We start from the raw sequence: 27,805 nt of genomic DNA on the forward strand, positions 1-27,805 counted from the left end.
ATTCCTCAATAGACCTCGCAAATACCCTCAGATGAGTTAGGACCAAGTCCATAAAGTATCTTTTAATAATGTGCCTCGCTATAGGAGCCAGTTATAGAAATTAAGGTAGATGTTATCTTCAATATGGTTACTTAGAAACTTATCGCTTACCATAACCATACCAAACCATATCCTATGACCGTATCGAAGGCTTTTATTCTTAAATGCAGAAATCAAACTAAAATGAATAAATAATTAAATCTTGGTGTCATGTTAGTGAGGCCACATCCGGATCGACTTAAATTAGATCAAATCTAACATTCTCCTACTTAGCCCTACATAACACAATTTTTTTTAATAAATTTATCTAGGTCTGCAAATTGAAAAATTGGAATGCATCTACATTTCAAAAACTTGTTCCTCTACAAATCATAGAATGTACTATGTATTTTCTTGCAAAATAATTATCAGCATGAATCATAGCAATAAATGCATTATCAATCAAGATGCGACCTTCCATGTATTACAATATTAAAGGCTCTTCATAATGCATGTAATCAATGTATATACTATCAGCATAGTAATCTGCAACTGTTTAAAAACATACTATGGACATTCAGCTCTTGAAGAATGAGGTAAACGGAAGATGGAGCATGCTAAAAAAAGGAATAATTACATCTCGTGTTGGCTGCATTTGCCATGAAGTGAATGATAGATAAAATATGCGAAAATATGGTGCATCCAAGTAGCAGCTGCAAATGAATTTTTTGGTGGTCATGTCTAGTCTTAATCTCTCATAATGGTTGGATCGTTGATGTTTTGCATAAAAAAATTGATAGTTAACAGGTAGGTTTATTTTCAACATTACTCAAACTGCTTTACTTCCCATGGACAATCAAAGATGATGGATATGACCATCCATCACAATGTATATCATGCTTATCGGATGTACGTCATGCCTATCAGAATTATCAGGAGACGACCTTATTGCTCCTTAGCCTCAGTGATGTGTTGTGGTGGCAGGAGCCTAGGAGCAAACCCTGGAAAAGTTCAGCATGAGTATTTCTTAGAATGAAACCAACTCCCACCATCAGTTCCAGCTAAACAGCAAACTTCACTCCATGTAAAATCGGCAAATGGAAGCAGGACTTCCCTCGATAACTCTTCAAATGTATCCTAGTGATTTCAAGGAATCTATCTGCAATTTGCTAGTTTAGTTACTCCAAGTCTCACTTGAAAGGGCAAACCCCAGAGAAAATTAAAGAGCTGAGGGAGAAGAGCATGAACATTGCAAAGTTTAATGTTTAATTTGCTTCAGGCATTTCAGTTCAAAAATTCATTCTCAAAATAACTGTAAATGTTCTCTCATGTGAACGAACTGACAGCAACAGGGTGCGTCATATGAAGGAAATCAGTTGGGAATGAAAGGCGAAAATGGAAATATCATGCACAGACAAACATTAACAGGCCCATTTTGCATCGATACAGAAAATTGAAACAAAAGTTCTTCCACTGTGAACATCATATGCAACAGGCTCACAAGTTCATATTCCACGCAACCGCTCAAGGTTGCATACATAGAGCCTTTATATCCAATGGTGGAGATGTTATAATTACAAACCATTGCATAGATATCTGATGCTTCATACCGTTGGCATAACATTTATATCAACAATGTAGATACCAACTGTGCTTTTAGTTTGGACCCTAAATTAGGGTCCAGGGATCTGCAGCTTCAACTCCAGAACAGCATATATTGTGGAATGATTAATTACAAGACACCGAGCTAGTAATTTAATAGCCTACAAAAGGAACCTTGGAAAAAAAAAAGAAAAATCTGTGCATCAGTTGAGGCCTGGTCAAGCAACACAGTTTTCCCAAGCACCGTATCTCGAGCTGAAGCTCCCTCCTCCAGTCTGCTGGGCATATTCTGCAATGACTTTGCGTGCACAAGCATCCCACCTCCTCGCCATTTCTCCTAGCGACATGGGCTGTGATAGGCCACGGAGAGATATGCTGAATCTTGACTTTGCCTTGACAGACAGATCATCAGACTCTCCACTGCAAGTCCAAATGTAATAGAGCTACATGTCAGTTTAAACTTTAACCTTCTTTTAAATGAAACTGATTGCCTCGACCAATAAGCACATAATGTAATTTTTACATCCCACCTTGATTCATCTGGAAGATTGTCTAAGAGAACAGGGGAACACTTTGGATAGTTTGCAGGGACAAGCAACCTCAGAGGCAAAATTGGGCTCTGCATAAAGCAAAATAATTTATGCTAAATAATATATGTTAGAAGCACATATGTAACTCTATCCCCGCCAAGCTTACCATATGTGATGAAGCGAATTGTGACTTGAAAGTTGGACTGAGAGCCACTGCAGTGAAAGAACATTTGATGACTGTTCCTTCTCCATCTGATGCAGCAGCAACTGAATCAGCATCCTCTTCACTTATGTTGACTATTGTAACAATTAGCTGCTGATTTATCTCCCTAATCTCTTCCAGTAGAGCATGGTTTACCTGCAGTCAGATGTATCAATTCAATAATGTTGAGATGTTGATGATGTTGATGCTCTGAACAGCTCCCAGGGGCGGCTATATTAAAGCATTATCTACAAGATGCGCAAACTGGTAATTATGCATAATTCCATCCAGAAAATGGCATGTACTGATCAATGACATTATCAAAAACATCTGGAATTCCCCTTTCGCTCCTAAAATTTTCAACCATTCAAAATCTTTCTGATTCATTTTCTCTTGTTATTTATAAAACAGAGAGACATCACACCTCCAATCAACATTGACAACACAAAACACAATACACAAATTGACCCTTAAATGCCCAATACCTATGACTGCTAGTGGAGTCAATTGAACGAGCAAATTCGGTGCATAATGACAGGTTCAGCCTTTAGGAACAATTCAATTAGAGGCAAAAATCCAGAACTTGGAAAAAGTAGCAAACATACGAAAAGTTAAAAAAAAGAATGGATAACTAAAATGCAGATATAGAAAAATAATGTGAAGGCCAGCCCGAGGCCCGGTCCCCTTGACCGGCCCAAATGGGCTTAGCCTGTTGCTAGCCCCGCACATGCCTCACACGTGGCAGGTAGAAGACTCTTATCGGGAGTCTTCCTTCTTTCTTCCTTGAAGACTCTAGCTCCCATTGAGTCCACGGCTTTCCGTCAATATGCCCGTCGAAAATCGGGGCCGTGGCACTCACCGGAGTAGGCAAGAGCCCTGCTCCCCCTTATTCATCCTACCCAGTGATATAACCCCCTGCCAGCCGAGAAATTGGCCGAAAATCGACCAAGAAACCTCCTTTTTAATCTCCCCTGCTCCACCGCTGTTTTGGCTGTTTTCTTTTCCTTTTTCTGGCCGCTGTCGCAACTATTTCTGGTTGATGAACCCCCTGCCAAGCTCCTTTGGTCCTCTTTGTGATTCCCACGGAGGAAATCGTGGCTGCCGGCGAGCAGCCTAGCATCAAATCAATGCCAAGTCCCTATCCCCTATTTCATTATCAAATAGACCCCTTTCTCTTCTGTTGGGCCGGCCACATGCCATCGCTGGCCGCTCTCCACTACCTGTCACCACCACCTACTGCCACCATGCCTGACCACCACCACCCCTTCCTTTTTCCTCTTCCTCTTCTTCTTCTTCCCTTGTTTAGTGAAAGAAAAAAAGGTAGAAAAAAGAAGAGAGAAGAAAGAGAAGACCCTCCCTTTCTTTCTCTCTTTTCTTTTTCTGTCTTCTCTATCTTTTCTTTCTCCCTCTTTCTCTCTCTAGCAGATCTATGGACCCCAATGAAGGGTTCCATCTCCTATCTTATGGACCCGAGTTGACCCTCGTAAAGAGGCCCTGAACTGCCCTAATGCCAAGGCAGCCTATCGACCAATCACCCCGACTTTGTTAAGTATCCCTGAAACCTACCATTAATGAACTCTATTAAACGATCTTGGCCTTGAGCGAGTCCATGCTTCACAATTCATTGATCGAGTTGTTTAGACCTCACCCACCCAGAGTTGTTGAACGTTGTCATCCGCCCAATATTTTCTATTTCTTGTATTTTAATTCCATCAAGTCATTGAATGAAAATTAATTTCACTTTTAATATTGTAAATAGGTTTTAGCATGTTCACCTATTGAATTGAAGGTCTAAGGAGGAAAAGATAAGTAACTTAGCACTTCTTATTAGTTTCCAAATTTTCGCATATTTTTCATGCTCATGCTTTATAAAAAAATACGAAAATAATATTAAACATTAATGATATCATATTTTCCTAAATTAAGGATCGAGCATATGACATTATGAAAATCATGATTTGGTATGAAAAATTGGTTCCATGAATATTCTGATGCTAATGACTTTTCTATGAATTAAAGAATTATGGACTTTAAATTATGAAAAATTGTATTTTTTTATGAAAAGAATAATTTCATGATTGTTTTAAGGTTTAACTATGGACTACGAACTCTTTAGAGCCCTTTAGCGATTTATTTATGTATGATTCAAGAAAATATGATTTAAGTATGATTTAAGAAAAATTATTCTAAGAACTATGACAAAGGCTCTTAGATAGCCATATATAGTCCCTGAAAGTTGGGTAGATCGATATTCGAAGCTAGTTCCATACAACCCTGCTAGCGAGTAATAGTAGTTGGTATGCAACCCCACCAGCGGATAATAGTAGTTGGCATATGACCCCACCAGCAAGTAATAGTAGTTAGCATACGACTTTGCCAACGGATAATAGTAGCTGGTATGTTGTCAATCACGGCCCTATCACAAGTATAATAGTGACCTTAGCATTTAGTTTGAGAGAAGCAACTTGATCTGACATGGTTAAAAGGTAAATAATTTATGATTTTATTTATGCTATATACTTGGAACCATGTTTATGAAATATCTGATGATTTATGCATGCATGATTGACTTTATGACTTGCTTTATCATATGGTAGTATGAAATATATTCTATCTTGCAATAGTTGTTATTTTCTCTATAAGATGTATCAATTCATGCAAAAACTTATACTTGATCTGTAAAGTAGTGTAAGATTTACTTACTGAGTTGTGTAGCTCATCTCTTTTTATTTTCTCTTTCTTGACGAATAGGGCACTAAAAAAGAAAGGTCCAGGTTTGGAGTTCGCGCTAGCAGGCTTGGCAATTTTGTAGAAAAATTTTAGTATTTTTAATAAACTACGAATTTATAGTTGGACATTTTTAATTTTGAGATTGTGGGGTTTGATATTTCAATTTGGATTTAGTCGCTCTGAACCAGCTCTCGTTTATTTGTTTAATGGACAATAGATTTTGATCATTTTGTTATATTTTATTTGAGATGGATTTTTTATACAGATTATGATTGTTGGCTTCATGTTACCGTGGACCGTACCATTCGATAGCATGGTCGTGTTATGTCTCGGATTTGGGACGTAGCAATAACACTTAATTTTGGTATATTTATTCATGACAAAACAAGCATGGGAAAGACACGAACAGTAAGCATTTTCAAAAATACCACCATCACCAATAGCATATAGCATCTTCAATAAGCAATCCGTTAAGTGTTCCTAAACCAAGCTCCAAATAAACAACGTTAAATATAATACCATTGACCACACAACAAGATCAGATAGTCAAAATCATACAGCCATCTCAAATTACCAAATCTCTCAGAGCATGGAAAAATAATACGATAATTTACAATAACTAAATTATCTATGTTTTCTTGGATGGTATAAATGATGGCATAGCCATATGGAGTTGTTGGGCTACATACATACCTACACACATGCATGTGGGACGCGCATGCACACACACATAATTATGAGTGCAATTATAATACATGGGGGTGTAAAGGGAGTAGTGTACACCTGCTACAAATTCCCATGGCAAAGGTAGCAACATGAAAATCTAAATTGTTTCATGTAATCTATAAGATCTAAAATATTTTCGACCACTTGATGCATTGGCGGGTCGTAAGCAATTCAGTGCTAATAGATCACATCAATGGCTCCGATAATAGGTGTTAGGCCCCCATCATCCAACAAGGACTAACCAGATCTGATCTAAAATCTGGTTGACTGGATTCTAGACCGCCTCTCATATGTCTATATATACATATATACCTCTTGCTTATGCATCAAGGCCTTCCAATATATGGACTACTAATGAACAACTTGCTTCATGGGTTGACAGCCTCAAAAACATACGCTTTTTTGTGCATTAGTATTTTAAGCAAGGTCCGCCGTACCGGATCCGGTAGGCATACCGGTCGCCAACCGGACCGGTATGGTTTTGGTTTGTACCGGAATCGGGCGGTACAAACTGGCCAGCTCTTCCCCGCCAGAGCCAGGGAAGAAGAAGAGAACGAGAGATAGCACGGGAAAGAGAGGGAGGGAGGAGACCTATGGCCGCCATCGGAGAGCCGCGGAGGGGCCTTCGCCGCGCCCCCGCAGGTTCCCCCGCCCCTCCGCGGCTCTCCGATGGCGGTTACGGGTCTCCTCCCTCCCTCTCTTTCCCGCGCTCTCTCTCCTCTTCGTCTTCTTCGTCTCCGGTACAGAAACCGGCCCGTACCGGTTTCCACGGCTCCAGCATACCAGTAGCTGGCCGGACCGGTTCGTACCGGCCCGTACGGGCCGATTCAGCATACCATGATTTTAAGTCTTTTAAAACATACCCAATGGTTTAGATTCCTATTTTCCAACCACAAACATTGAATTTTACCATCAGCAAAAAAGTTATCTTTGTATACCCAATGTGTATCATAAGTTAAATATTTGACAAAAGATTTGATGGTTCAAAAATTAATGAAGAGTCATCCAAATTAAAAATAATATATTTTAGCGGTATCTCACTCGTGCAAGCAAAAAATGAAGGTACTAGTTATGCCAATATTCTAGAATACATAACAAGGCAAATAAATTGACAATCCAAAATACAAATCATGATCTGACTTTAAAACATGTATATTTGGAATTAACCAGGTTTTGATGCTTAGATCATAACAAAACATCTTTCGTGCTATTAAAATTGTCTTTTTTGCACCCATACGATGCAAAGGTTAGAAACCTGCAAGATATATACATTATTATTAGGTATTATTAATGGAATAGATTATGATCAACAATATGGATCTCTGGTTTAGATAGCCCATCATTGTTTTTCTAAGTTGAACCTTTTACCAAATATTTAAAATTTAATGTGTAATCAAATTAATATTACACATATACAGATTACTATTGTATGATTTCCGTTTGACTTAGATTGTTAAATTGAAGGGTGGTTAAACTTCATCATGCTTGAGAAGCAGTATTCCAAAAGTAGATGTTTCCACACTTTCAAACTACAAAGTATATAAATTTTGTATATAAGCACACTTCTTCATGGTATGAAGCTGATAGAAAAGCTTATTGCTAGACTTTAAAATTACAAAGTATCATCAAACCCACATAACAGGAACTGTATACACCAACAACTCAATAAAACAAACTGAATAACTGTCGTACTCAAGAAATAATCTGGATGATATGTACCTCAATTTTCTGCCTCTTGACACGAGATGTTGCAGTTGACTCCAACTCAGATGTATCAAGACCATAAGTTTGCTTGACGCTATCATTTACACTGCCAGCTGATGACATATTATTCAAGGGCATGGCACTTGTGTTATGTTTTATTTTCTTTGCTGCAGCATTTCCATCCTGTGACATGAAGTTTCTAGCTTGCAGACGGCACTTGGTCATGGCAACTAAATCTTCACCAACAGCAGCCCTAGAACCATTGCCAGGTGCTGAACCAGCTATTCTGTCAATCATGCTAACAACAGATCCAATATCACTAATGGCAGAGCTCAGAGCCTTCGGAGATGATGACTTTACCTGAAAGAGTTCCACGAGTGTTATGGTATTTCCGAGTCTTGAATTCTAGAAAATACATTCCACGAGCGTTAGGGTATTTTTCAGTCTTGAACTCTAGACAATACACTCCACGAGTGTTAGGGTATTTCCGAGTATTGAACTCTAGAATATACACTGCATCATGCATACTCACAACCAAATATTTAAATGAAGAGATGTTAAATTATCTTTAATAAGATCAGATGTAACCAAATCTCGGGATCAGGAGAATGCAAACAAAAAAAAAAAAAAAATCTATGACATGTTCATTTATCCAGCATGATCAAAGCAAGACTGGATTGATTCAATAGTGATGAATGCATTTTTCTCTCATATTTGCACCCAAAACAATAATCTGACTAAACTTGTATAAATGGATCAATTTCTGTAATGTTCTTTGGGTTACTGTATAACCTATCAATTGCCAATATTTGGTTTGATTACATTCATTTTCTTTAAGTAGAACTTTTAACACTAAAAAAATATTTAAATGTCAATACCATTGTGTTGTAGTCCTACAAGAAACAAATGCAGCAAGTTACAGCGCAAATTTCCAAAAATTTAAATGATCAGAATCTAAAAATTATTTTTTTAACTTCATATAACTCAATAATAACATCAAAAAAGAGTTGAACTGATAGATGTATATTGATGATACATCAATTTAGTAAAGTAGCTAAGAAGTCCAAACTCTACCTTAATTTCAATACTTGCAAGAACGTAAGCAGAAATTTTATGATGAACTTGTATTTTTAAAAATTATATGATATCATATTATTGTCTTTCTTTAGTACAGCATATAAGATCATGGATTTGAATATTAGCGGAAAGGGACAGTACCACTGGTACCATAAGGTTCCAACCAGAAAATGGGATTGGGATGCCCCATGGGTCATGTAGGATGGAGCCAGAGAAGGAGGTTGCAGGATACTAAAACAAGCAGAAGTAGGGCCAGGGTGGCAGTGGCACCAGAAAAGGCGGCTACAGGACACCAGAATAGGAAAAAACAGGGGTGGGCCAGAGTTGAGGATGGAGCCAGGGGACTGGGGAGCAGAGTCGGCTAAAGGAGGGGGGAGTTCGCATTCCTCCCCTCCTTCCTTGTTGCTTCACGTACATGGAATTAGCACTGAACAAGGTTTTGTGCACCATATAAGTGAGATAGGTGCTTTATTGGGCCCAAATAACCGTTTTACCCCTGTGGTCCACTTTAAATCAGACGCACTGCATCCAGAATGTTGGAATGCAGGACGGTACATGGGGCATACCATTCCTTGCTGCGATTTTTCATATCCTTGTATAAGATGAACTTGTGCATTTCTGCACGGTTCAATTTTTCAATTGAATATACACCTATAGAAGATGTAAAGAATAAAGGTCAGATAAACAAGAATTTTTGAACAAAGCAAGACCCAAGTTTTATATTGTGCAAAAAATGTAGTAGCTCAATAACAACTACATAAGAAATTTGTGCTAATCTAAGCAATGCAGTATGTGATCTAACAGTTGACCCCTTCCAGAGGAAGCAGACGTGATGATACTTGATTAGTACAGATTTCTACATAAGATAACTTGGAAAGAAAAAACAGTAAATAGGATGACTAACCACTTTAATTAAGCGCTCTAGAGGCCATTCTGATGCACTTTTTTTGTCAGGAGCTATACTTGGTACATTAGCCTGATTTCCATCTGGACTGGTACTTTCTGCTGGAATGGATGAGGATGATATGCCAGGTGTGCCAACAGCAAGTGCTTGAGGTGGTGCAAGAGCTGATTGCTGATGTCCAACATGTCCAGCATTAGCAAGCGATAAGATCCCAGAAAGCTGTTTCTCAGAATCTGCTGGTAGAGGAGATGGGGCCAAGGGAGTGGAAGGAGATGGAACAAAGGGTGAGCTAGCTGATTGCAGAGGGGTTCCAGCTTTTACTTGAGAAGGTAACAGACTGTGCTGATCAGCTTGAGGAGAAGAATGGTGGGAAATTTGAGGAGATAAGACTTGAAGATTTTGCGGCGAAGAAATTGGAAAAGAAGCACCAGAAGCACTTGGCTTCAGTTGTTGATGATAATATCCATGGCGCTGGCCAGCAGAATAATGTTGTTGATAAAGACCAGGTTTGATGCCTAACCCTGGTCTTACCTTTGACTCGTTGGCTTCATTTGTCTGGTGAAGCTGTGAAATTTGGTGTGCCAGCATCGGTGCTGGTTGTTGTTTTTGTTGTTTGTGCAACTGTTGCTGAAGCGATGACTGCGACTGCATTAATTGCTGCTTTTGCTGTTGCTGAAGCAGTTGTTGCTGCATATGGCGCTGTTGAAATTGCTGCTTCATTTGCTGAGTTTGCATCAATTGCTGTTGTTGTTCCTGCTGCTGTTGCTTCAAATGCTGCTGCTGTAGTGTGTTAGAACTTGGTTGCATAAGGCTAGCATTAGGTTGTAATGTATTCATAGAGCTGTTTGACAGAGCCTTGGCATTGGTCTGTTGAGGTGCATTAATGGTACTTGGCCCAGATCCCCCACCACCTTGTGGCATTGAGCCTGTAGCACCCTGCTGCAATGAATTAAATGAACTGCCTTGAGCTGAATCCGAATTAGAACCAGGCTGTAATGCATTTGCGATATTCTGCTGGGTTGTTGGAACACCAGAGTGGGTTGGCAAAGGCATGGATACATGTTGCATGCCAGTCACAGCGGCTGGCTGCATTGAAGTTGCTGAACCTTGTAAATTCATGTGTTGCACCTGATTTGGGTGATTGTCATGCTGCTGCAGTTGAGAAACTTGGGATGAGTAAGCAAGTCCACCAGGATGCTGGAATTGTTGCTGGCCCTGTGGTTGTGATGGTACAATTTTCTTTTTATTGGAAGCTAGAAAACTAACAATCTGTTTCTCATACAGAGGAAGTTTTTCCTTCAAACCAGGTTGAATATTATTCTTTGAGATCTGTAGAATCATTAAAGTCCGCTCTAACATTATCTTAAAGCTTTTCATTTTTTCATACTGTTCTGACTGCTTTGCAGGCGGTATGTGAGCATCATGCTGCGGACAATACAAATACCAAGATAGATACATTATACATATGTTATCCACATCAGAAAGGTAGCAGAAGCTTGTTTTTAATAAAAGAACTTCTTCAATTAATGTTTTAAAGAAAATCTAAATTCCGTGCAACAAATTCACAAGAGATATTAGAACCTGCTGCAACTTCAAAGCAATCTTTTGGTAAAGCTCATTGAGGTCTGCAAAGTACATCTCCCTCATGGATTTTATCTGTCATCAATGAATATAATGAAAATATTAATGATAAAGCTTCACAGGAATATATACATGTAGCTTATATTCTAATTATAGAAGCTATAGAGCTGATGTACCCAATGGTTTATGTCACCAGCACATAAAGTTCATTGCCAAAAGAACATATGATAAGATCTACCAATGTTTATTGACATTGAGAAATAAGACTTCAATTCGTGTTGTCACTTCTCAGTAGATACACTTAAAAGAATGGTGAATTGGGTCTAAAAATTTTTGATGCCACTATTTGTCATCAGATAACGTAATCTGAACTAACAGAAAATATTATAGACGCTGGACAGAGTTATAACCTCTCATGAATTATTTTTCAACCTCAGGGCTTATAAATTTTCCTCCTAGCTTTTCCCCAAACAATTAGGTTTACTTCTTAATTTTGTCATTCTCTTCCTAAATTTTTCTTGGAGGTTTTTTGACTCAAAATCGTCAACAAAACTACATATCAGAAAACATACATCCCATGCATGGCCATCCATCAACTTTCTTTTGAGTCATCTTGTAAATTATACAAGAGTAAGGAGGAAAGTAGAATGTTCTGCTTGCTTTTCTAGGAAGTGCTACTGATGTTATGAGCTGCCAAAAGAATCTTGATCTTTAAGTAATTATACTCCTGGTTTAACATAAAAGTTAACTGACATTTCATGAAAAAAACAAATTTAAGCGATAAGAACATGCCAAGCTGGGCTGTATTAATTAAAGGACTATAAAAAAGGTAGTTGTTCAACAGGGCCAAGTTCATGAGTTTCATATAACATACAGCACAGAGCAGAGTAGTCAGAATCTTAAAACTTTATTTCCAAAGATAAGGGCCAATATGAAAAGTTAGGGGATATTTGTTTTTTTTTTTTTACTTATTACAATTAGATATGGAGATATCAGATGCTTCCAAATTATTTTAAACAGATATACAAGAATGGTTATTCAAAATCAGTATAGATGTATCAAGCAATCAAACATGAAACATTAGCCTCTCTTTTTAGCCTCTATATGGGTTGACAATATATGTTAGCATTTAGAAAATCATTAGTGAATTCAAACCGTGGATGGCTTGGTGCTGATTTAGCCCCCAATTTCAACCCCTTGACTCACCACAATGGTATTAATCAAGCTTTCAACTTCAGAATTTGTGTGAAAAAAGAAAATTACATCAAAAAATTACAGAGAAGGAACAGAATATAATGCATGAAGACTCAAATTGTTTTGATGTTACCTTTTGATAGATCTCCTCCTGCAAATCAGCCACACCGGCATGTCCTGTTTGAGCTGTTGAATCCACTGATGCTGGAAAAAAAAGGGATTCCTATATCATGAAGGATAAAAATATACACGGGAATTCAGCCTATAACTCGATCATTTGGTAAGAATATTTTCAATTTTCAAGTAGTGGGATTGAAATCAGCTTAGACAAAGGAACAGATTATTTACATGAACCAAAATTCCTAAGGCTTTTCAAATTAGCTTTTATGATGTAGAAGGAACAAAGAAGGAATCAAGGAACTATGACACATTGCTATGCAATTATTTACAAATGAAGAACGCTTGCCCTTCAAACTTTGTGAAATCCTTAAAGCAAGCCTGTCAGCTTATCAGATCATGATACGCTAGCCTTCTCAAATCATTACACATTATCGCGCGCAATTTGTTCAGCATGGCATAAGCGATGTCAGAGATTCTTTAAAATGGTGAATTATTTTTAGAGAATGTATCTCATCCATGGATCAAGGCATGATAGAAGAACAAGCACATAAAGAAAATGAGACAACAAAATGCACAATCTTGTATAATTGAATAGAATTTGCAGGCATGTGCCAGGAAATATACTTTGCAGTGCAATTAATAACCAATTCAAAATAGAAAAGGCAAAACACCTGTTATTCTTGATCCCTGGGGCGCCAGTTATGTTGGCTATGGATTATAGGCAGTATTATAAATTGTAGACGAGTAAGAAATAAGAAACAAATCATCAATAAGGCCCCAGATGTTAAGACCTTTGCAACATGCATGGAGAATAGCTAACCATATAGCATGGTCGTTGGCACAAACAAACTAAAAACCCAAGATAGAAAGACAGTAATGATCTGAACCAAGGTAGGCCGAACTGAACTGAACCATCCGGTTCGGCCTATACCAAACCAATCTGGTAGGAAACCGGGTCGGTTCGCCTATTGGATTCGTTCTGGCTCCGAATCAGCCAGAACTGGTTCCGAAACCGGCCGAAAAAGGCCTAAACCAGCCTGGATCCGGCCTAAACCGCTCGGAACCGGCTGCTTCCCTTCGAACTCGATGCAATCTGTCTGATTCGCACCGAGTCGACCTGGTTCGAAACCAAGCCCCCTCCCTCTTTCTTTGTTTCGTGACAAAAGGATGTTGGAAAGGCTCGAGAACGCCTTCCGAACATCCTTTGTGTTTCTAAATCAGAGAGCTTTCTCCCTTCTTCTCACAGCGAAAATCATACCGATTTAACACGATTGAAGGAATATCTAAACCTAAATAAAGTGTGCTTCCTCTTCCCTATCTCATTACTACTATTTTGGGGGGACTTGAAAAAATAGCTCGAAATTTGCAAAATAAAAAAAGATCATGCAACATTTTTGATTTGGGCTTGATTTTATTAAATATTGTAGATCTATGGATAATCTACACAATGACATAAAAAATTTTAATTTTCAGATTATATATAATTCTAAAAAATTAGAAATATATTTTTTGATTAAAAATAAAAAATATATTAAAAATAATACTTTTAAAAAAATGTAAAATTAGAAGCGTATTTAGGGGCATGCAAGCTACTCTCCGACAAAATTTGGTATTCATTTATTTAAGTTTTGATGCGATCATGCGCACAGTGACTTAAGCTTAAATTTTAAAAAAAAATGAAAAATAAGTAGCCTTTGATACATGCCCACGGGCCTAAAAAATTATATATAGCATCCATTATTAGGTTCTACATAGATTTGAGCTGAAATTAATTTTTCAAAATATTAATATTTAAAAATTATTTTTAAATTTAAAATTAAGTAAAAATATATCCGGGTCGAGAAAAATTTGGATTGAAACCAACTCCAAAATTTTGAAAGACTGGATCTCTAAGCTGGTTGATCCCCTGTGGCGTGTCATGATTATTATTTCTAATACCAAAAAAATGTAAAAAATTAGTAGTATGTATTACATAATTCAAAAGTAATTTCTGAAGTAGAAAACATACTATTTTGAATTTATGATATTTAAACATGTTCTTAAATTTAAAAATTATTAAAAATATATAAATAAATAAAAAATATAAAAAATTAATATTATGTATTAGATAAATCAGATGTATTTTTTATGTAAAAAAATATCTTTATCATAATGAAATTTTGATATTTTTAAATAATTGATAAACTGACGTATTTGATAAACCTGCAGAAATAGAGCCATCAAGGAAAAAGAAGCCAGAGCGTGATATTAGTTAAGATCATGGACAAATGCTCTCGGATTGGCACAATTGGAAGTACAACTGATGCAACACAGAGTTCAAGAGAGGAGAGGTAACCAGGTTGGAGCAGCACTTAGCTAGTAGTTACTACGACATATCTATGTGCCAAAAATATCCACAGAAAGTTCAGCAGCTAATAAAAAATACTTCGCTGATTTCAAAGCAGCGACGGAGAGGGTTTCCGAAAAGAAGGCGGAGGTAGACCGTCGAGCAGTAGAGCCACCTTCCTATCACTCCAGAGAGTCAGAGAAGGCGTCCGCTCCAGATGACAAGGCACATATCCAGGCTGCCATGTAGGCAAGCCTAGATGATCAGTGGTAGCAAGATGAGGTGGCAAGGCATAGAGCTCAATTTGGGCTCTCATATTACGAATCGGACTTCAGTTCTACGAGCAGCAGGGTAGATCCAGAGTTCAGGAGGACCTTCTTAGTCAGAAAGGCTGTCAGCAAAGGCAATGGCCGTATTGCATCTATGTTAAGAGTTTTTGATAGCAAAAAAGAGCCATTCAGAGATATTCCACCAGGAACAGCAATTCATGATTTAGATCTATATGCCTTCTCCAGCAGAGATTTGAAGCAGTAGAGGGTTGACACAATGCTGAAGAAGGATAAAAAGAAGGATATATAGTGAGCTATTAGATTCCGATTCCACTTCAGCCACATTCCAGTGAATATGACAGACAATACGTACTATAGGTCTACTATTTCTGCCATACAGGCTATTGGTCCTGATGTAGATCCTCCAGGCCCGAAGGACATCTATAGTGAGTTTCTTGACAATAATGAGCTAGAGAAATAGATTGCCTCATACAAGAGCAAGTGACCTATATATGGATTGACAGCGGTGTGTGTTGGTTGGACCGGTCCTAACAGGCGAAGCATTATCAACTTCTTGACATTTTGTGATATGAAGATTTTCTTTTCCAAGTCGGTTGATACTTCTGATCAGGTGCATGACGCCATGTACATCCACAAATTGATGGAAGAGGTGATTGATCAGGTAGGAGAGAAGAATGTCGTGTAGATTACCACTGATAATGAGCCACAATATAAGATCGGGGAGATCTTGATGGAGCGGCGACCCCATATTTTTTGGACCCCATGTGCTGCACATTGTATCGACCTCATATTGATGGACATTACAAAGATTCGTAGGGTACAGCAGACAGTGGAGACAACCCAAACCATCACCGGATATATTTATAACCATACATAGATCCTTTCACTGATGAAGAGGTATGCAGAGGAAGAGATCTTAAGACCAAAAGTCACACGGTTTGCTACCAGCTACGTTGCATTTGATAGCCTTCTTGAGAAAAGACAGCCATATGTCAGATGTTTATCAGTCTCGAGTGGTAAAAAAGGAGATATGTGAGGGCCGGCACTGAAGGAAGCATTGTCGAGAACTTGGTGCGAGGTAGACATTCTAATAGCGGGCCACTACGATAGTGAAGGCTATCAGACCATTGAATGAAGTGCTTCGGATCGTGGACAACGAGAGGTACCCCCAGATGGGCTTCTTGTATTACATGATGGAGATGGCAAAGATTCAGATCATTGAGGCAGATTCGACGTATGCCCAGGAGTATATCGACATTATTGAGCAATGGTGGGACTACCAGATGAGTAGAAATTTACATCTGATAAGTAAACAAAAATATTGAAAATTAGACTATTCTTGTACTTGTACATTTTACTGGGACAATAACGAACTCTATCTGCAGCATACTATTCGAACCATCTATGTCAGTACATCGTAGCTAGAATCGATATGGATAATGAACTTCTTGCCGCTCTACGTAATGTGATTTACAATATGGAGCCTGATCCAAAAGTTGCGGCCCTATGTCTACAAGAGGTAGATTAACTTAAGTGACGTGCAAATTAACTGGTATCTTCAATTATTAACATATTACAACACTATTCCTTTTTTTTGGTACAAACACGACACGATTCTTTTTTACAGACCAAAATATTTAGAGAGAACACCAATAGCTTTGAAGTCTCGGCAGCTGTCGTAAGTAAGAAAAATATGAATCCAGGTATATTACACATTAGAAGGACATTTATCTGGTGTTAATGGTTACTAATATGGTACTATCTTATATATAATTTCTTCAATATTTTTGCGGCCGAATAGTGGATTCATTTTGTTTTGTCCGCAAAAAATTTTAAGCGGCTTGCTATTCGGATCCTCTCCCAGACAGTCTCCTCGAGTGGCTGTGAGCGCAACTGATCCACCTTTGCCCTTATCCATAGCAAGTAGAGGAACCGTTTGACACCAAAGCGCCTCAACGACCTTGTATATATTCACTACAATTCGAGGTTGAGGTTGAAGTGCATTTAAGAGAAAGTGGAGCTGAAGTACACAGATTTGATCCATAGTGCTTTTGTTAATGATGAGGATAATCCTATAATCGGATGCCTTGTTGGCCAGCGGCAAAAGCCAGAGCTTGATGAGCGAGAATTGCCTCCACGATCGGCCAATTTCGTAGCCAACAAGGCTAGGATCGATGCAGAACAATGGATAGAGAGCAGTATTCCACGCATCCTTCCAGCTTATAAGTCACAGCCACAGAAGAGCCGATCACCACGGCTCCTTGTCCGAGACATCCTCTCAGAGATATGATCGAGAGATGCTTAGACGAGACCACTATACTACCCGGTCAAGAGGGCGGCATACATCCTCCCAACCAAGGTCCGTTGTACCGACCATATCGACATATCGGTGGGCATCGGTACCGATACGGTACCGGTACCGTACCAAACCAAACTAGCATTGTACCGGTTCGGCAGGTTCGGGCCAAAAGCCAAAAAAATTGAGGTCGGTACAGACGGTACGGATTGTGAATAGTCGGAACCAAAAAATACAGATGTACCGTACTGGTTCCGTCCGATACCGGTACGTACCGATTCGTATCGATCAGTATGGCAGACTATGCTCCTAATATAGCCAGACGATGGGCATGAAGAGTAAGCAGGCAACAAGTAGCATGAAGGATAAAAAGGCAGTTATCCGGTACACAAAAAAAAGAAAACAAAAGGCACCTGCAGCCCCAATGAAGAGTGTCGAGGAAGAGTCAATTCACTTAGATTCAGAAACCAGAGACAGCAGTTCTGGTGGTCATGGATCTGCTATCCAGAAAGGAAGTGGAGGACATGAGACCGCCGTTTATGAGAAAGACGCAAGGTGGTCTTCAATTCATTTGTGAGTCCCAATTTATGCATGCTGCACAGGATAGGAACCACGATGCACGATCTGGTGGAACCCACGAAGATCCGATTGCATATAGGAGACGAGCTCCTTGAGATCATTCAGACGGACACGATGCAGTTGCAGATGATCTCGCACATGGAGTAAGATCGATAAATGTATCAGGTTCCGAGTCGTCTACTGGATCTTATTACCCGCAGCCAAAGACAGCCTATAATTTATAAGGATATAGATATAGATACGGTGTGTCTGAGGCATCTTCTAGTAGCTACTACTAGAAGCCTATGCAGCCCGAAGCATCTTATGGGTCGGATTTTGCTGCCGGCTTATTCAGATGGGCCCCTTCACAGTCGTTTTGTCAACCAATTTAACAGCCAGAGGGCATCTTTCAGAGCCAGAGCTTCAGCGAGAGATCCGAGAGTACTTATAACCCGGAGTGCATTCCTTATGGGATGAACATACAAGACTACAACGTCGCTTGGTTAGAGGGATGGGTTGATATGCCTCCTGACTATGCTAATGATCTGGATATCTACGAGAGGCATTGCCACTCGACGAAATTTTAGATATTGGTATGTATATTGTACTCTAAATATATGTAATTGATTGTATTATTTTATATTTTTTATCTCACTATTTGATTTGAGAATATTTCATATTGTTTCTTATAGCATGCAACATCTCACTAATCATTTTATGTTTTGTATCATTTTAAAACAATAAGATGTATCATTTAGGTTAAACTGGAATCATAGAAACATAAAAAAAAATAAAAAATATTAAAAAAATCAAAAAACATAAAATTAGCCTTAAAATCATTAAAAAAGTTCAAAAGGTTGCTTGTCAATTAAATCAACTTGAAAAATTCAAAAAAAAAATGGTGTGCCAGTACAGAACTAGCACGCCCAAGTGTACCGTGTGTCGGTACGATACTGAACCGGTACCGTACTGACCCATTCATCGACTGGTATGGGTCTCGATACCGGTTCAGCGGATCTTGATCTGAACACAGTTGTGTTGAGGATCAAACCAAGCAGTCAAGCACCAAAAAATAACAAGGTTGAAGAGGCTAAAAGTCAAACAGTGGACCCAGGACAAGAGACAAAACAGATGAAATAGGTAAAAAATACCAGCTAGTCAAAAAAGGCAAGGAGGGCAAGTTACCAGCTCAATAGAGATTTAGGAAAATTAGCGAGTCCTTAGATGGAAGAAGAGGTTCCAAAAGCAAGAGAATAAATATCTTACAATCCCCAAATAATGGAGACCAGCTGCTGAAAACCCAGCAGAGCATGCATGTAAAAGTCATTAGCAGATTAAAATGTTACAATGGGAAATCACAGGCCAAGAAATGAGAAGCTCATAAATATTAAGGAGAGGCAAGGAAAAGCAAAAAAAGGCTATCCATCAAACCTAATTAGAGAGCTCAGAAAGCAAAATATCAGGTGCTGATGTAGCTGGCACTGCTCGCCAACCTTAACCAGACATGATCACCATTCAGTATTCACCAGTCTTTGACAAAAGGGTCTGATTCATTAAAACTAGTATCTAATAATTATTCAAATAACACAGAAAGAGTCCCCTCAGTAGACAATTCAAGTCACAATAAGATTCATATTTCGTAGCCCACCTCACCCACTTTTGGGCAAATGTAGAATTCTCTAAGATGGGCATCACATCAACATAATAATCTCAAACATGCAATATAATCCACTTCAAGATGCTTCCACCATGCTTTATTGTAAAGTTCCTATTACTGATAGCATATTGACCAATTTATTTTTAGTGCAATCAACTTCTTGAAGTTAAATCCTCTCTCTCTTTTCCTCTATATAAGTGAATGTACCATTTTATTTCTTCTTTCACATAGTTATATAATTTTTCCATAGGCTCTCTAGCTTTCTAAATTTTTGAGAATTGAGATTGCTGTTTCACCACTCCTGCTTCGTGTTAGGTAACAAGAACATTGGGAATGTGATGAAACATCAAGTTAGTGGGTGAGATACACAATGGGGTAGCAGATCACCTTACAAATAACATAAAACAACCAAAAGGGATGTGAAGAAAAGGTTAGATTTGGATAACAAAATATCCATTGGTTGCATGCAAGAGATTAAGGAAAATTTATAAATTTCATGACTTACTACTAGAGGAGACCTCTGGAAGCACTCTTTGTGCCTGGACAAATTGCTTCTGCTTCTCGATTGCATTCTGAGACTGAAGTAAGCCACCTGAAGCTTGAAGCCTTTGCTGCATCGGTCTTTCTAAGGAATTTGGTTGTTGTTGCATTGCCAATTGTTGTTGCAACTGTGCAGGCTGAGATTGAAACTGAGAAATGATTTGCTGTTGTGTTGATTGATGTTGGGATTGTTGACCTTGTGGTTGCAGCAACGCCAAGGACGTCTGCTGGTTTTCCTGCTGTGGCTGTGTAACTGTCTTTGGTTGTGGCAAAATATGCATCGAGCGCTGATGTACCTGCATGTTTGAAACATTAGGAAGGGATCCAAGTAGCTGCTGCTGCTGTTGTTGTTGCTGTTGTTGCTGCACCCCTGATATGTTGCTTTCGTGGCCTAACTGCTGCTGCTGATGTAAAGAAATACTTTGCTGATTTAACATCTGCTGAGGCTGTTGCATGCCCAAAAGGCTATTCTGCTGAACTGGCAGTCTCTGATGCTGCTGCTGCTGCTGCTGTTGCATGTCTGGGACGCTATTTTGTTGTCCAAGCAGCTGAGATTGTTGCATATTTGAAATATTTGTTTGCTTCCCCATTAACTGCTGCTGCTGTTGCTGCAATGATAAATTTGACTGCTGAGGAACTGGAGTTGGCTGTTGCTGAAGTGAAGGTGTTTGTTGATGCCTAGAAGGCGGTGCTTGTTGTCTGGAAACTAACTGTGGATGTTGCTGAAGCAAAGGTGGTACTGATTGCTGCACTGGATTCAGTTGATTCTGTTGAAGGCCAGGTGGTGCAGCAGACTGCATTGTCGTAGGCTGTGTCTGCCGAGTACTAGACTGGCCTGACTGAAGACCTGATGACATTTGCATCACAGATTGTTGAGAAGATTGCAGCTGTGTTGGCTGCAGCAGAGATTGCTGTTGCAGATGCGGTTGCATGAGTGAAGAATGCTGCAACTTCTGTTTTCGTAACTGTTGTTGAAGCTGATGCTGGTAATTAAGCTGATTCTGAGATTGCTGCTGCTGTTGGGAATTTATTTGTTGCTGTTGTTGCCTTCCCTGCATTTGCCTTTGTGCATTGGCATAAATATCTGGTGTTGCACCTTGCCCTACAGAACTATTTGCAGAGTTCTGTGATATGCCAGGCATGTTCTGCAGGTTGGACGTCTGACAAACACTGGATATGTTGGACTGACTGAGACCTGTGATAGATGATAGTGTAGATGGCAGGTTGGCAGAACTTTGTACAGCAGCTGATGTGTTGTTTTGAAAGTTTTGGGGTAGAAGTTGTTGCCTTGCTGTAGGCAGATTAACCATGGGAGTCATTAACGATTGTCCTTCGTTACCGAGAGGCACTTGCTCCAAGGATACCAGGGTGGTTGTTAGTTGACAGAATTTCGGAAAGTGGCATAGCAATAAAAGCTTACCATAAGAGCAATCATCCTACCTTAGCAAACCTTAATTACCAAGCTTTATGCCATCCATAAGGGGTTGGCTTTAGTACAGAAGTATCATTTAGCAAAGTCCAAAGAATTTCACAACTGGCTCTCTAACTAATTTCAACCTCATGGATCAATTCTATACCCTTACCTAGACCCTTTTTTTAGACTATCCGCCCCAATATTTAAAAAAAGGGCACTTGTATGACACTCGGACATGGGTCCATAAGCAGAAATTATTACATAATGAAAGGATCCGACATTTAGACATGCACCAACACCACTGAGCATATGTAATATAGGTCATACCTAGCTTCGGCATCTTTCAAGAAGAAAGCGACTTACCATAAAACTTAAAGAGGTCGACACATGATATTAGAGTTGCACAAATAGCTTAAAAGACATGGGAGCAAAACCATCCCTAAATCGACATGAGCATTGATCCTACTCTGGATTCCCCGAATTGAGGATGAATTGTCAATGCAAAGAAATGATAATTGGTTTGGACATGTTTTGGATTTTTATATTGACATGACAATATTCATTTTTTCATAAAAAGTGCATGGATTTTGCTAGAAAAAATGTACTCCCTTCAACATTTCGATGCTATTTTGCATAAAAATTAGCAGCATTAGTGTGTTTTTATGGAAAATGATTTTACATCAAAAAGGTTGTAAATTTTAGTATATGCTATCAGAAACTTTTCGTCCATTAGTTTCAACAACATATATTGTCAGGTGGCAGGTGAAATTTCACATGCCCAAGCCCATTACTTTTACAAAATTATTATTATTAAAATCAGATTTCATAAAAAGGGGAAAAATAATCTATCAGCAAATTAAATCTGTTTTTTAGTTAATTGCCTACTAGATCTAACTTGCAAAGTTTGTACGCATAGTTTATTGCTTAATACCCTTGTTACGCATAGTTTATTGCTCAATACCCTTGTTCCCTTTTGTCATTTGCTCACCTTCATTCATGTAAATCGTTCTTATTATTCTTAGAAGTAGTGATGTGGTTTCTTACGATAGTTGCCTTCAAAGTTGAGTTCCTTTCTCCATTATTGACAATTTGATCTAGGGCAATGCTAATTCATGTTAATTTTTATTCTAGACTTCTTTAGATGGTGTGCTGTGCATGCATATGACAAGCTAATTAGTTATTTGTCACGCATCTTTGGCATGGTATAGGATGCTAAAATGGTTTAAATTGGTCGGGGAAAAAAGATCAAGTTAAAGCATGTCTACTTTCAAGAAAGAAGCTTTTTATCAAATAAACCAAAGAAAAGGTTAGGGATCATAAGATATCAAAGCATATCAAAATTGCAAATTTTTAAGTATCTCGCAAAACTTTCAATATTAATACTTGTCCAGTGTAAGTACTGGATGGAACAAATATTGTACAGGCCACTAACCAACTTGAGCAAAATAAGTAATATGTAAACCTTTGTTTTTGGAAGTCTGTCGAATCCTTTGGTTGCAAGCTATTGACAAGCCAAGTCACTTATGCAGTTTTACAGCACATGCGAGACTGTATTTCTCTGTTCATCTAGTTTGTCATCAAGTCTAAAGGAACAGTGGAGCCTAGCTCCTAGCTTAGTGAACTTGAGCTATGTAAACAACTAGATAGTCCTTTATACCAACAAAAGGGGTGGCAAAACTTGACCCAAAACAAAACTTTGCCCGACCTGCACCTGTTTACATCAGGTTTAGATCAGGGTTCTTAGTCTGGGTTAGGTACAGGGTAAATTTTTTGATCCAAACTTTAAATATGTCAGATGTGGGTCAAAGCTTTGACTATAGTCATGCCATGAGAATAAAGTTTTACTCGGATCAGGTTGAGTCTTGAGCTTGGTTTAAAGACTTTGAGAGTCACTTCTCTCTTTTTAATACTAGAATATTCACCTTAAACTTGATGCATCAAGAGTTGCAAGAATTGGGTCAAAAAAGTCAGAGTTTGGATAGTTTGGGTTTGGGCCATGTTCATCAGTTGGGTCATGGGGGTAATGTGTCATGGGTATATAGATTGAAGAATCTCAGTGCGATGTTGGACCAGATTAAAAATGGCTCCAGATTTCAGATAATATTGTACTACCTTGACCCACTTGAACTATTACATAACAGGTACAGAACAAGAACTAAAAAGAACAAGAAAAACATACCAATAAAGAACACTGGAAATAAATTATACAATTATACAGAAAAAGACTAAATAAAACCATATCAAAGGTAGGAAAAATGTAAATGGTGCAACACCAAATGATATTTCACATATAGAACAAGCTCAGAGCACTTATCAGCTTCACGTCGATCATACATCAAAAATAACAAATTTAAAATAAACAATAATATGCTAAAATGAATGGAACAAGATCAGTGAGTTCCTTTTAGATCTTTTGTGATATCGCATTTATAAGAAGCGATGTATTTTTTCAAGGCAATACCTGGCTCTGTAGGATTTTGGTTTGGAACTGCGGGGTTCAGCATTGAAGGATTAATTGGAGGAGTATGCTGAGTCTTTGTCTCCATTGAAAGCATTCTCAGAGAAATTCTCCTCAGATAATCAGTCTGCAATATCAGAGTCAGAAAAATTACTTCCCGTGAAAGCTGACAATTCAAAATTTCAAATTAATGAGAATGAGAGGAATAAACAGGCACAAGCATTTTTTACCATGCAAATGAATATTTAGAAGTAAGGATACTGATTTGTCACCTACAGTTAGACTGGCCCTTATAAGCTATCCAAAGATACTTACCATGATACATCCACAGTTCCAATCAAGTGTTTAAAATTAACAGTCAAAGGGAAATCAAAAGCATGATTTGCATTGTGGAAGATTAGCAAACAGCAGACAGCTTCCAACATCAGGTGGATCAAGTACCCAAACTAAAGTCAAGGAAATATGTGTAAATTCAGCAAGAGCTACAAGACATTGGTATTTTTTCCTTTCTTTCTTGACAAGTTGAAGCAAACACTGACAAGTGATAAGGTAATAATTCTTCCTATAACTGCCAACTCAGCATGCTGAATCATGATAGCCAACATACTCATTAATTCACATAAAATCTAGCTTCCCCCACAGGTTTCTATTGAGATTTGACTAAGAGTGTAAGAACTGCACCTTATAGTTGTAGACCATGCATTTTTCATATTTCATTGATCAATTGAACCTTCGATCTCTTATCCACACCTCTCCCATGCCCGCAAAGGCGCGGGTGAAGCCATGGAACAAGAAAGACAAATTGACCATTTCTATGAACTCCATCCACTTTGAAATAACATAAAGTGACAGAAAAATAAAGAAAAAATCATTTTTTACTAATGCAACCTATCATTAGTATCAATTAACACTAATTCTCAAACTCCAAATGGCCAAATTCCACAACTCCACAATCTCAGTGATTTTGACGTCTCATCTTGATCACAACTGTATACAAACAAGCATATTTATCTTTGTACGACACTATGTTATTAGTATTAATTCACACTATTCAATTCCAAATGACCAACAAATTCATTGTGAGTTCTTGCTGCTAAACCTATTCAATTCTACCAATCTCAACATTTTTGATATGATTGTTATCTTGACAAGATTTGTAAATAAACAAACATATCCTGACAGGCGTAATTTAATTAACTTCCTGATCAGGTAAACATCCATTGCGGTTGAGCACTTCAGAACTCCACATGTACATAATCACTAAAATCTGTTGATTATAAAATGATAACCAGTTCCAGCAGACTCTTTCGTCTCCCTTAGGCTCTGGTTATATGACGAACACAAAAGATATTTTCCAGAACGCATAATGGAGCATGGTTGCAGTCGTAACTTTAAATTTGTAGGAACGGTCACTAAGAAGAATGATGCTTAACTGCTTATAGAACAAATAATTCATCTTGCAACATAAATTTGAAATTCAGGTAAGCAAATGTACCTGGCTTGTAGCTGCAGTATATATCTTCTCTTCAAATCGTACAGCAATTTTTTGAAGTTCATTTAAGCTCCCAGGCACGATAGGCAAGCATCTCTTTAAAGTGTCCATTCTGCAAAAAATACCATAATGTCATTAATAATGGAGTAGAATTTCATGCAGAAACTATTAAGAGGACGCAGAGATTATAAATACGAAAACTTTATGCCTGCAGAGATATCATGGATGAGGATTCGTCCATATATATAAGGACGCTTACCCTTAGAATAAGCTCAAACGCACCTATTGCAGACTGGAATCATGAATTCCTTCAAATCTATCAAGTCGGAAAAAAAAGGGCAAGTTTTGGATATCTTTCTTAACAAGCTCAGGCAAGTTGGCCCGGCACCCCTCCTCCCAGCAATGGGGATAAATCTCCTTCTTTTCAGCTTTTTCTTACAATCCCATCCCCTTCTTTTTTATATCTATAATGACAGCATTAAACCTCAGCCTCCATGGATTCTCTCCCACATAAAGAACGATGCAGTATCGTGCCCAATTCATAGTGCAAAATTCGACCATCTCCACTTATCAAGTTAAGGAAACTCAAGAAGCAATTATTGGGATCTAGAAGCTCTTTTGTTATTGCCATAATGACAGTTCTGCCCAGATGACACATCAAGATTGAAATCGATCTAATATGCTAATCCAATCTGACAAAGTCTTGATTAAATTCGCCCGAATCAACCAGTTTCATCTCCGTTTCGATATGTGCACCACAGATGCCAGCACCAGCCAGACCATCTTTCAGCGAAAATTTCCAAATGAATTCGTCTATTTCCGAAATTAATCACACCTAAATATGTTCTAAAACAAGAACCAATACCGACAAAATTTAAGAAAAAAAATGAAAAGCAAGAAACAAAGGAAGGAAGGAAACCATTCCATAGATTCAAAATTTCTTGCTGTAGCCAACGGATGATTCCAAACACACAAAATTCGACCCTGGAAAGCATCACGGTATCAAGACTTAAGAAACCACCGGCCCAATAATGATCTATCACTCAAGCATGTCTCCGATTCATCTGAAAACCTAAAACGAATCGAAAGAAAGACGCAAGAAAAAGTTCCGGTATCCACTCACATCTTATTGACGATCCTCTGCCGCGATTCGTGCTGCAGCTGGGTCCGCCAATCGACGGACGCGCTGTCGTCGGCGGAAGCCTCCCCCTGCGCGAGCCTCCAGCTGTTCGCCTCCATCTCAAAAGGGCAACAAGAAAACAAACCGCGGCGAGATCTCAGCAGCGAAGGAGAGAGGGGAGGAGAAAACCCGTCGGCGGCCAATACCAGCGGCACGACCAACCCGTTGAGAGAGAAGAAAACTGGGAAGATTCCTCCGACTGGAATGCAGACAGCCCTCCGCTAGTCCCAGGTTTCTAACAAAGAGGTCCCTGTTAACGCTGATGCTCGGAAAAAGTCCCGGGTACACGATGCTCGGAAAAATAACTTTCATATATTTGGTTGATAATATAAAAACTACTGTATACTTAGTTGAGTATTTATTTTGTCAAAAGAATTATAAAATATTTATTTATGATAAGTAAAAAAAATTCTATTTAAAAAGCTTAAGAAAATTTTTTTTAAAAAAATCTCTAATTTCGGCCCATGATTATTGGACTTCTTGAATCCTATATAGTTTTTCTTTTTTCATAAAATATAAAAAAATATTTTTATAAAAATCTATTTTTTATTTTCTTCAAAACTCCAACTAAATATTAGACATTATTTTATTTTCTCTATAAACCAAACAGACGAGCTTTCTAAGTTTGACCAATGGTGAAAAGTAAATGGTTGAAAGAGAAATATAATAAATTAATTAATAGTTGAAAAAAAAATTCAAGAGCTAGCAAACTTTTAATAGTGGGAAGAATTTTTTTGAAGTTATTAATTGCTATCGAGTGGAGAAAGATAGCCCACTTAGGAATTGCTTCTATAAGGTTGCCATTGAGATAAAAGCGACGTTTGATTATTACTTTAAGGTTTCAAGTATTTCTGCTAATAGTATAAATAAATTAGAGCTCAAAAATAAAATAGTGACTAAGTTTTATTCAATCGGAAAATATGCGATGGAAGTTGATCATTGATTTTATCAAATTAGGTAATCAATGACCAAATATATTATAATCAATTATATTTTGATAATTAATGATCCGATCACTTATCCATGCAATTTAATTATGATATGTGGCCTTTTCCGAAGAAATTATTGCAGAGTGATATGCAGTTATTGCTAAAAATAATTATCTAAAATTATTTTTTTCTGAAAATAACTATCTAAATATAGTTAGTTGCTTAAGAAATCATAGTCTCTCTGCAAACGTAGATGAGGCTATTAGATGAGGAAACT

At 38.1% G+C, this 27,805-nt stretch overlaps 1 protein-coding gene and 1 pseudogene across 6 annotated transcripts; one reads left to right on the forward strand and one right to left on the reverse strand.

Annotated features, from left to right (window-relative positions):
- Positions 1-1,435: 1,435 nt before the first annotated feature.
- On the reverse strand, positions 1,436-26,924 carry LOC103706979 (mediator of RNA polymerase II transcription subunit 15a). 6 transcript variants are annotated; one of them, XM_088706030.2, is made up of 12 exons: positions 26,543-26,664; positions 26,339-26,403; positions 25,423-25,531; positions 23,931-24,054; positions 20,021-21,403; positions 12,402-12,472; positions 11,075-11,149; positions 9,494-10,918; positions 7,528-7,872; positions 2,317-2,508; positions 2,151-2,239; positions 1,436-2,040 (listed from the first exon to the last, which is right to left on the reverse strand). In XM_088706030.2, exons 3-12 carry the CDS (start codon positions 25,528-25,530, stop codon positions 1,839-1,841), a joined length of 4,014 nt encoding a protein of 1,337 aa, XP_088562156.2. In that variant the 5' UTR covers position 25,531; positions 26,339-26,403; positions 26,543-26,664; the 3' UTR covers positions 1,436-1,838. The 6 variants fall into 6 exon arrangements, 3 of the variants coding, with proteins under 3 accessions (XP_088562156.2, XP_008789503.3, XP_088562155.2); XR_015969512.2 differs by lacking the exon at positions 26,339-26,403 and having other exon boundaries at positions 2,317-2,600; positions 26,543-26,924; XR_015969513.2 differs by lacking the exon at positions 26,339-26,403 and having other exon boundaries at positions 7,528-9,240; positions 26,543-26,924.
- LOC149752762 (uncharacterized) lies at positions 15,627-17,012 on the forward strand (annotated as a pseudogene).
- Positions 26,925-27,805: the final 881 nt, after the last annotated feature.

This window comes from Phoenix dactylifera, chromosome 10 (assembly GCF_051530095.1).
Source record: "Phoenix dactylifera cultivar Ajwa chromosome 10, Ajwa_hap1_PhDact_Kaust_v1.1, whole genome shotgun sequence".
NCBI classification, from domain to species: Eukaryota; Viridiplantae; Streptophyta; class Magnoliopsida; order Arecales; family Arecaceae; genus Phoenix; species Phoenix dactylifera.

Coding starts and splice junctions, on each gene's coding strand:
- LOC103706979 (XM_008791281.5), bottom strand. CDS start 26,658: ATGGAGGCGAACAGCTGGAGGCTCGCGCAGGGGGAGGCTTCCGCCGAC. Junction 25,532..26,542: donor CAGAGGATCGTCAATAAGAT/GTGAGTGGATAC, acceptor TATTTTTTGCAG/AATGGACACTTTAAAGAGAT. Junction 10,919..11,074: donor TTGCTTTGAAGTTGCAGCAG/GTTCTAATATCT, acceptor TATTGTCCGCAG/CATGATGCTCACATACCGCC.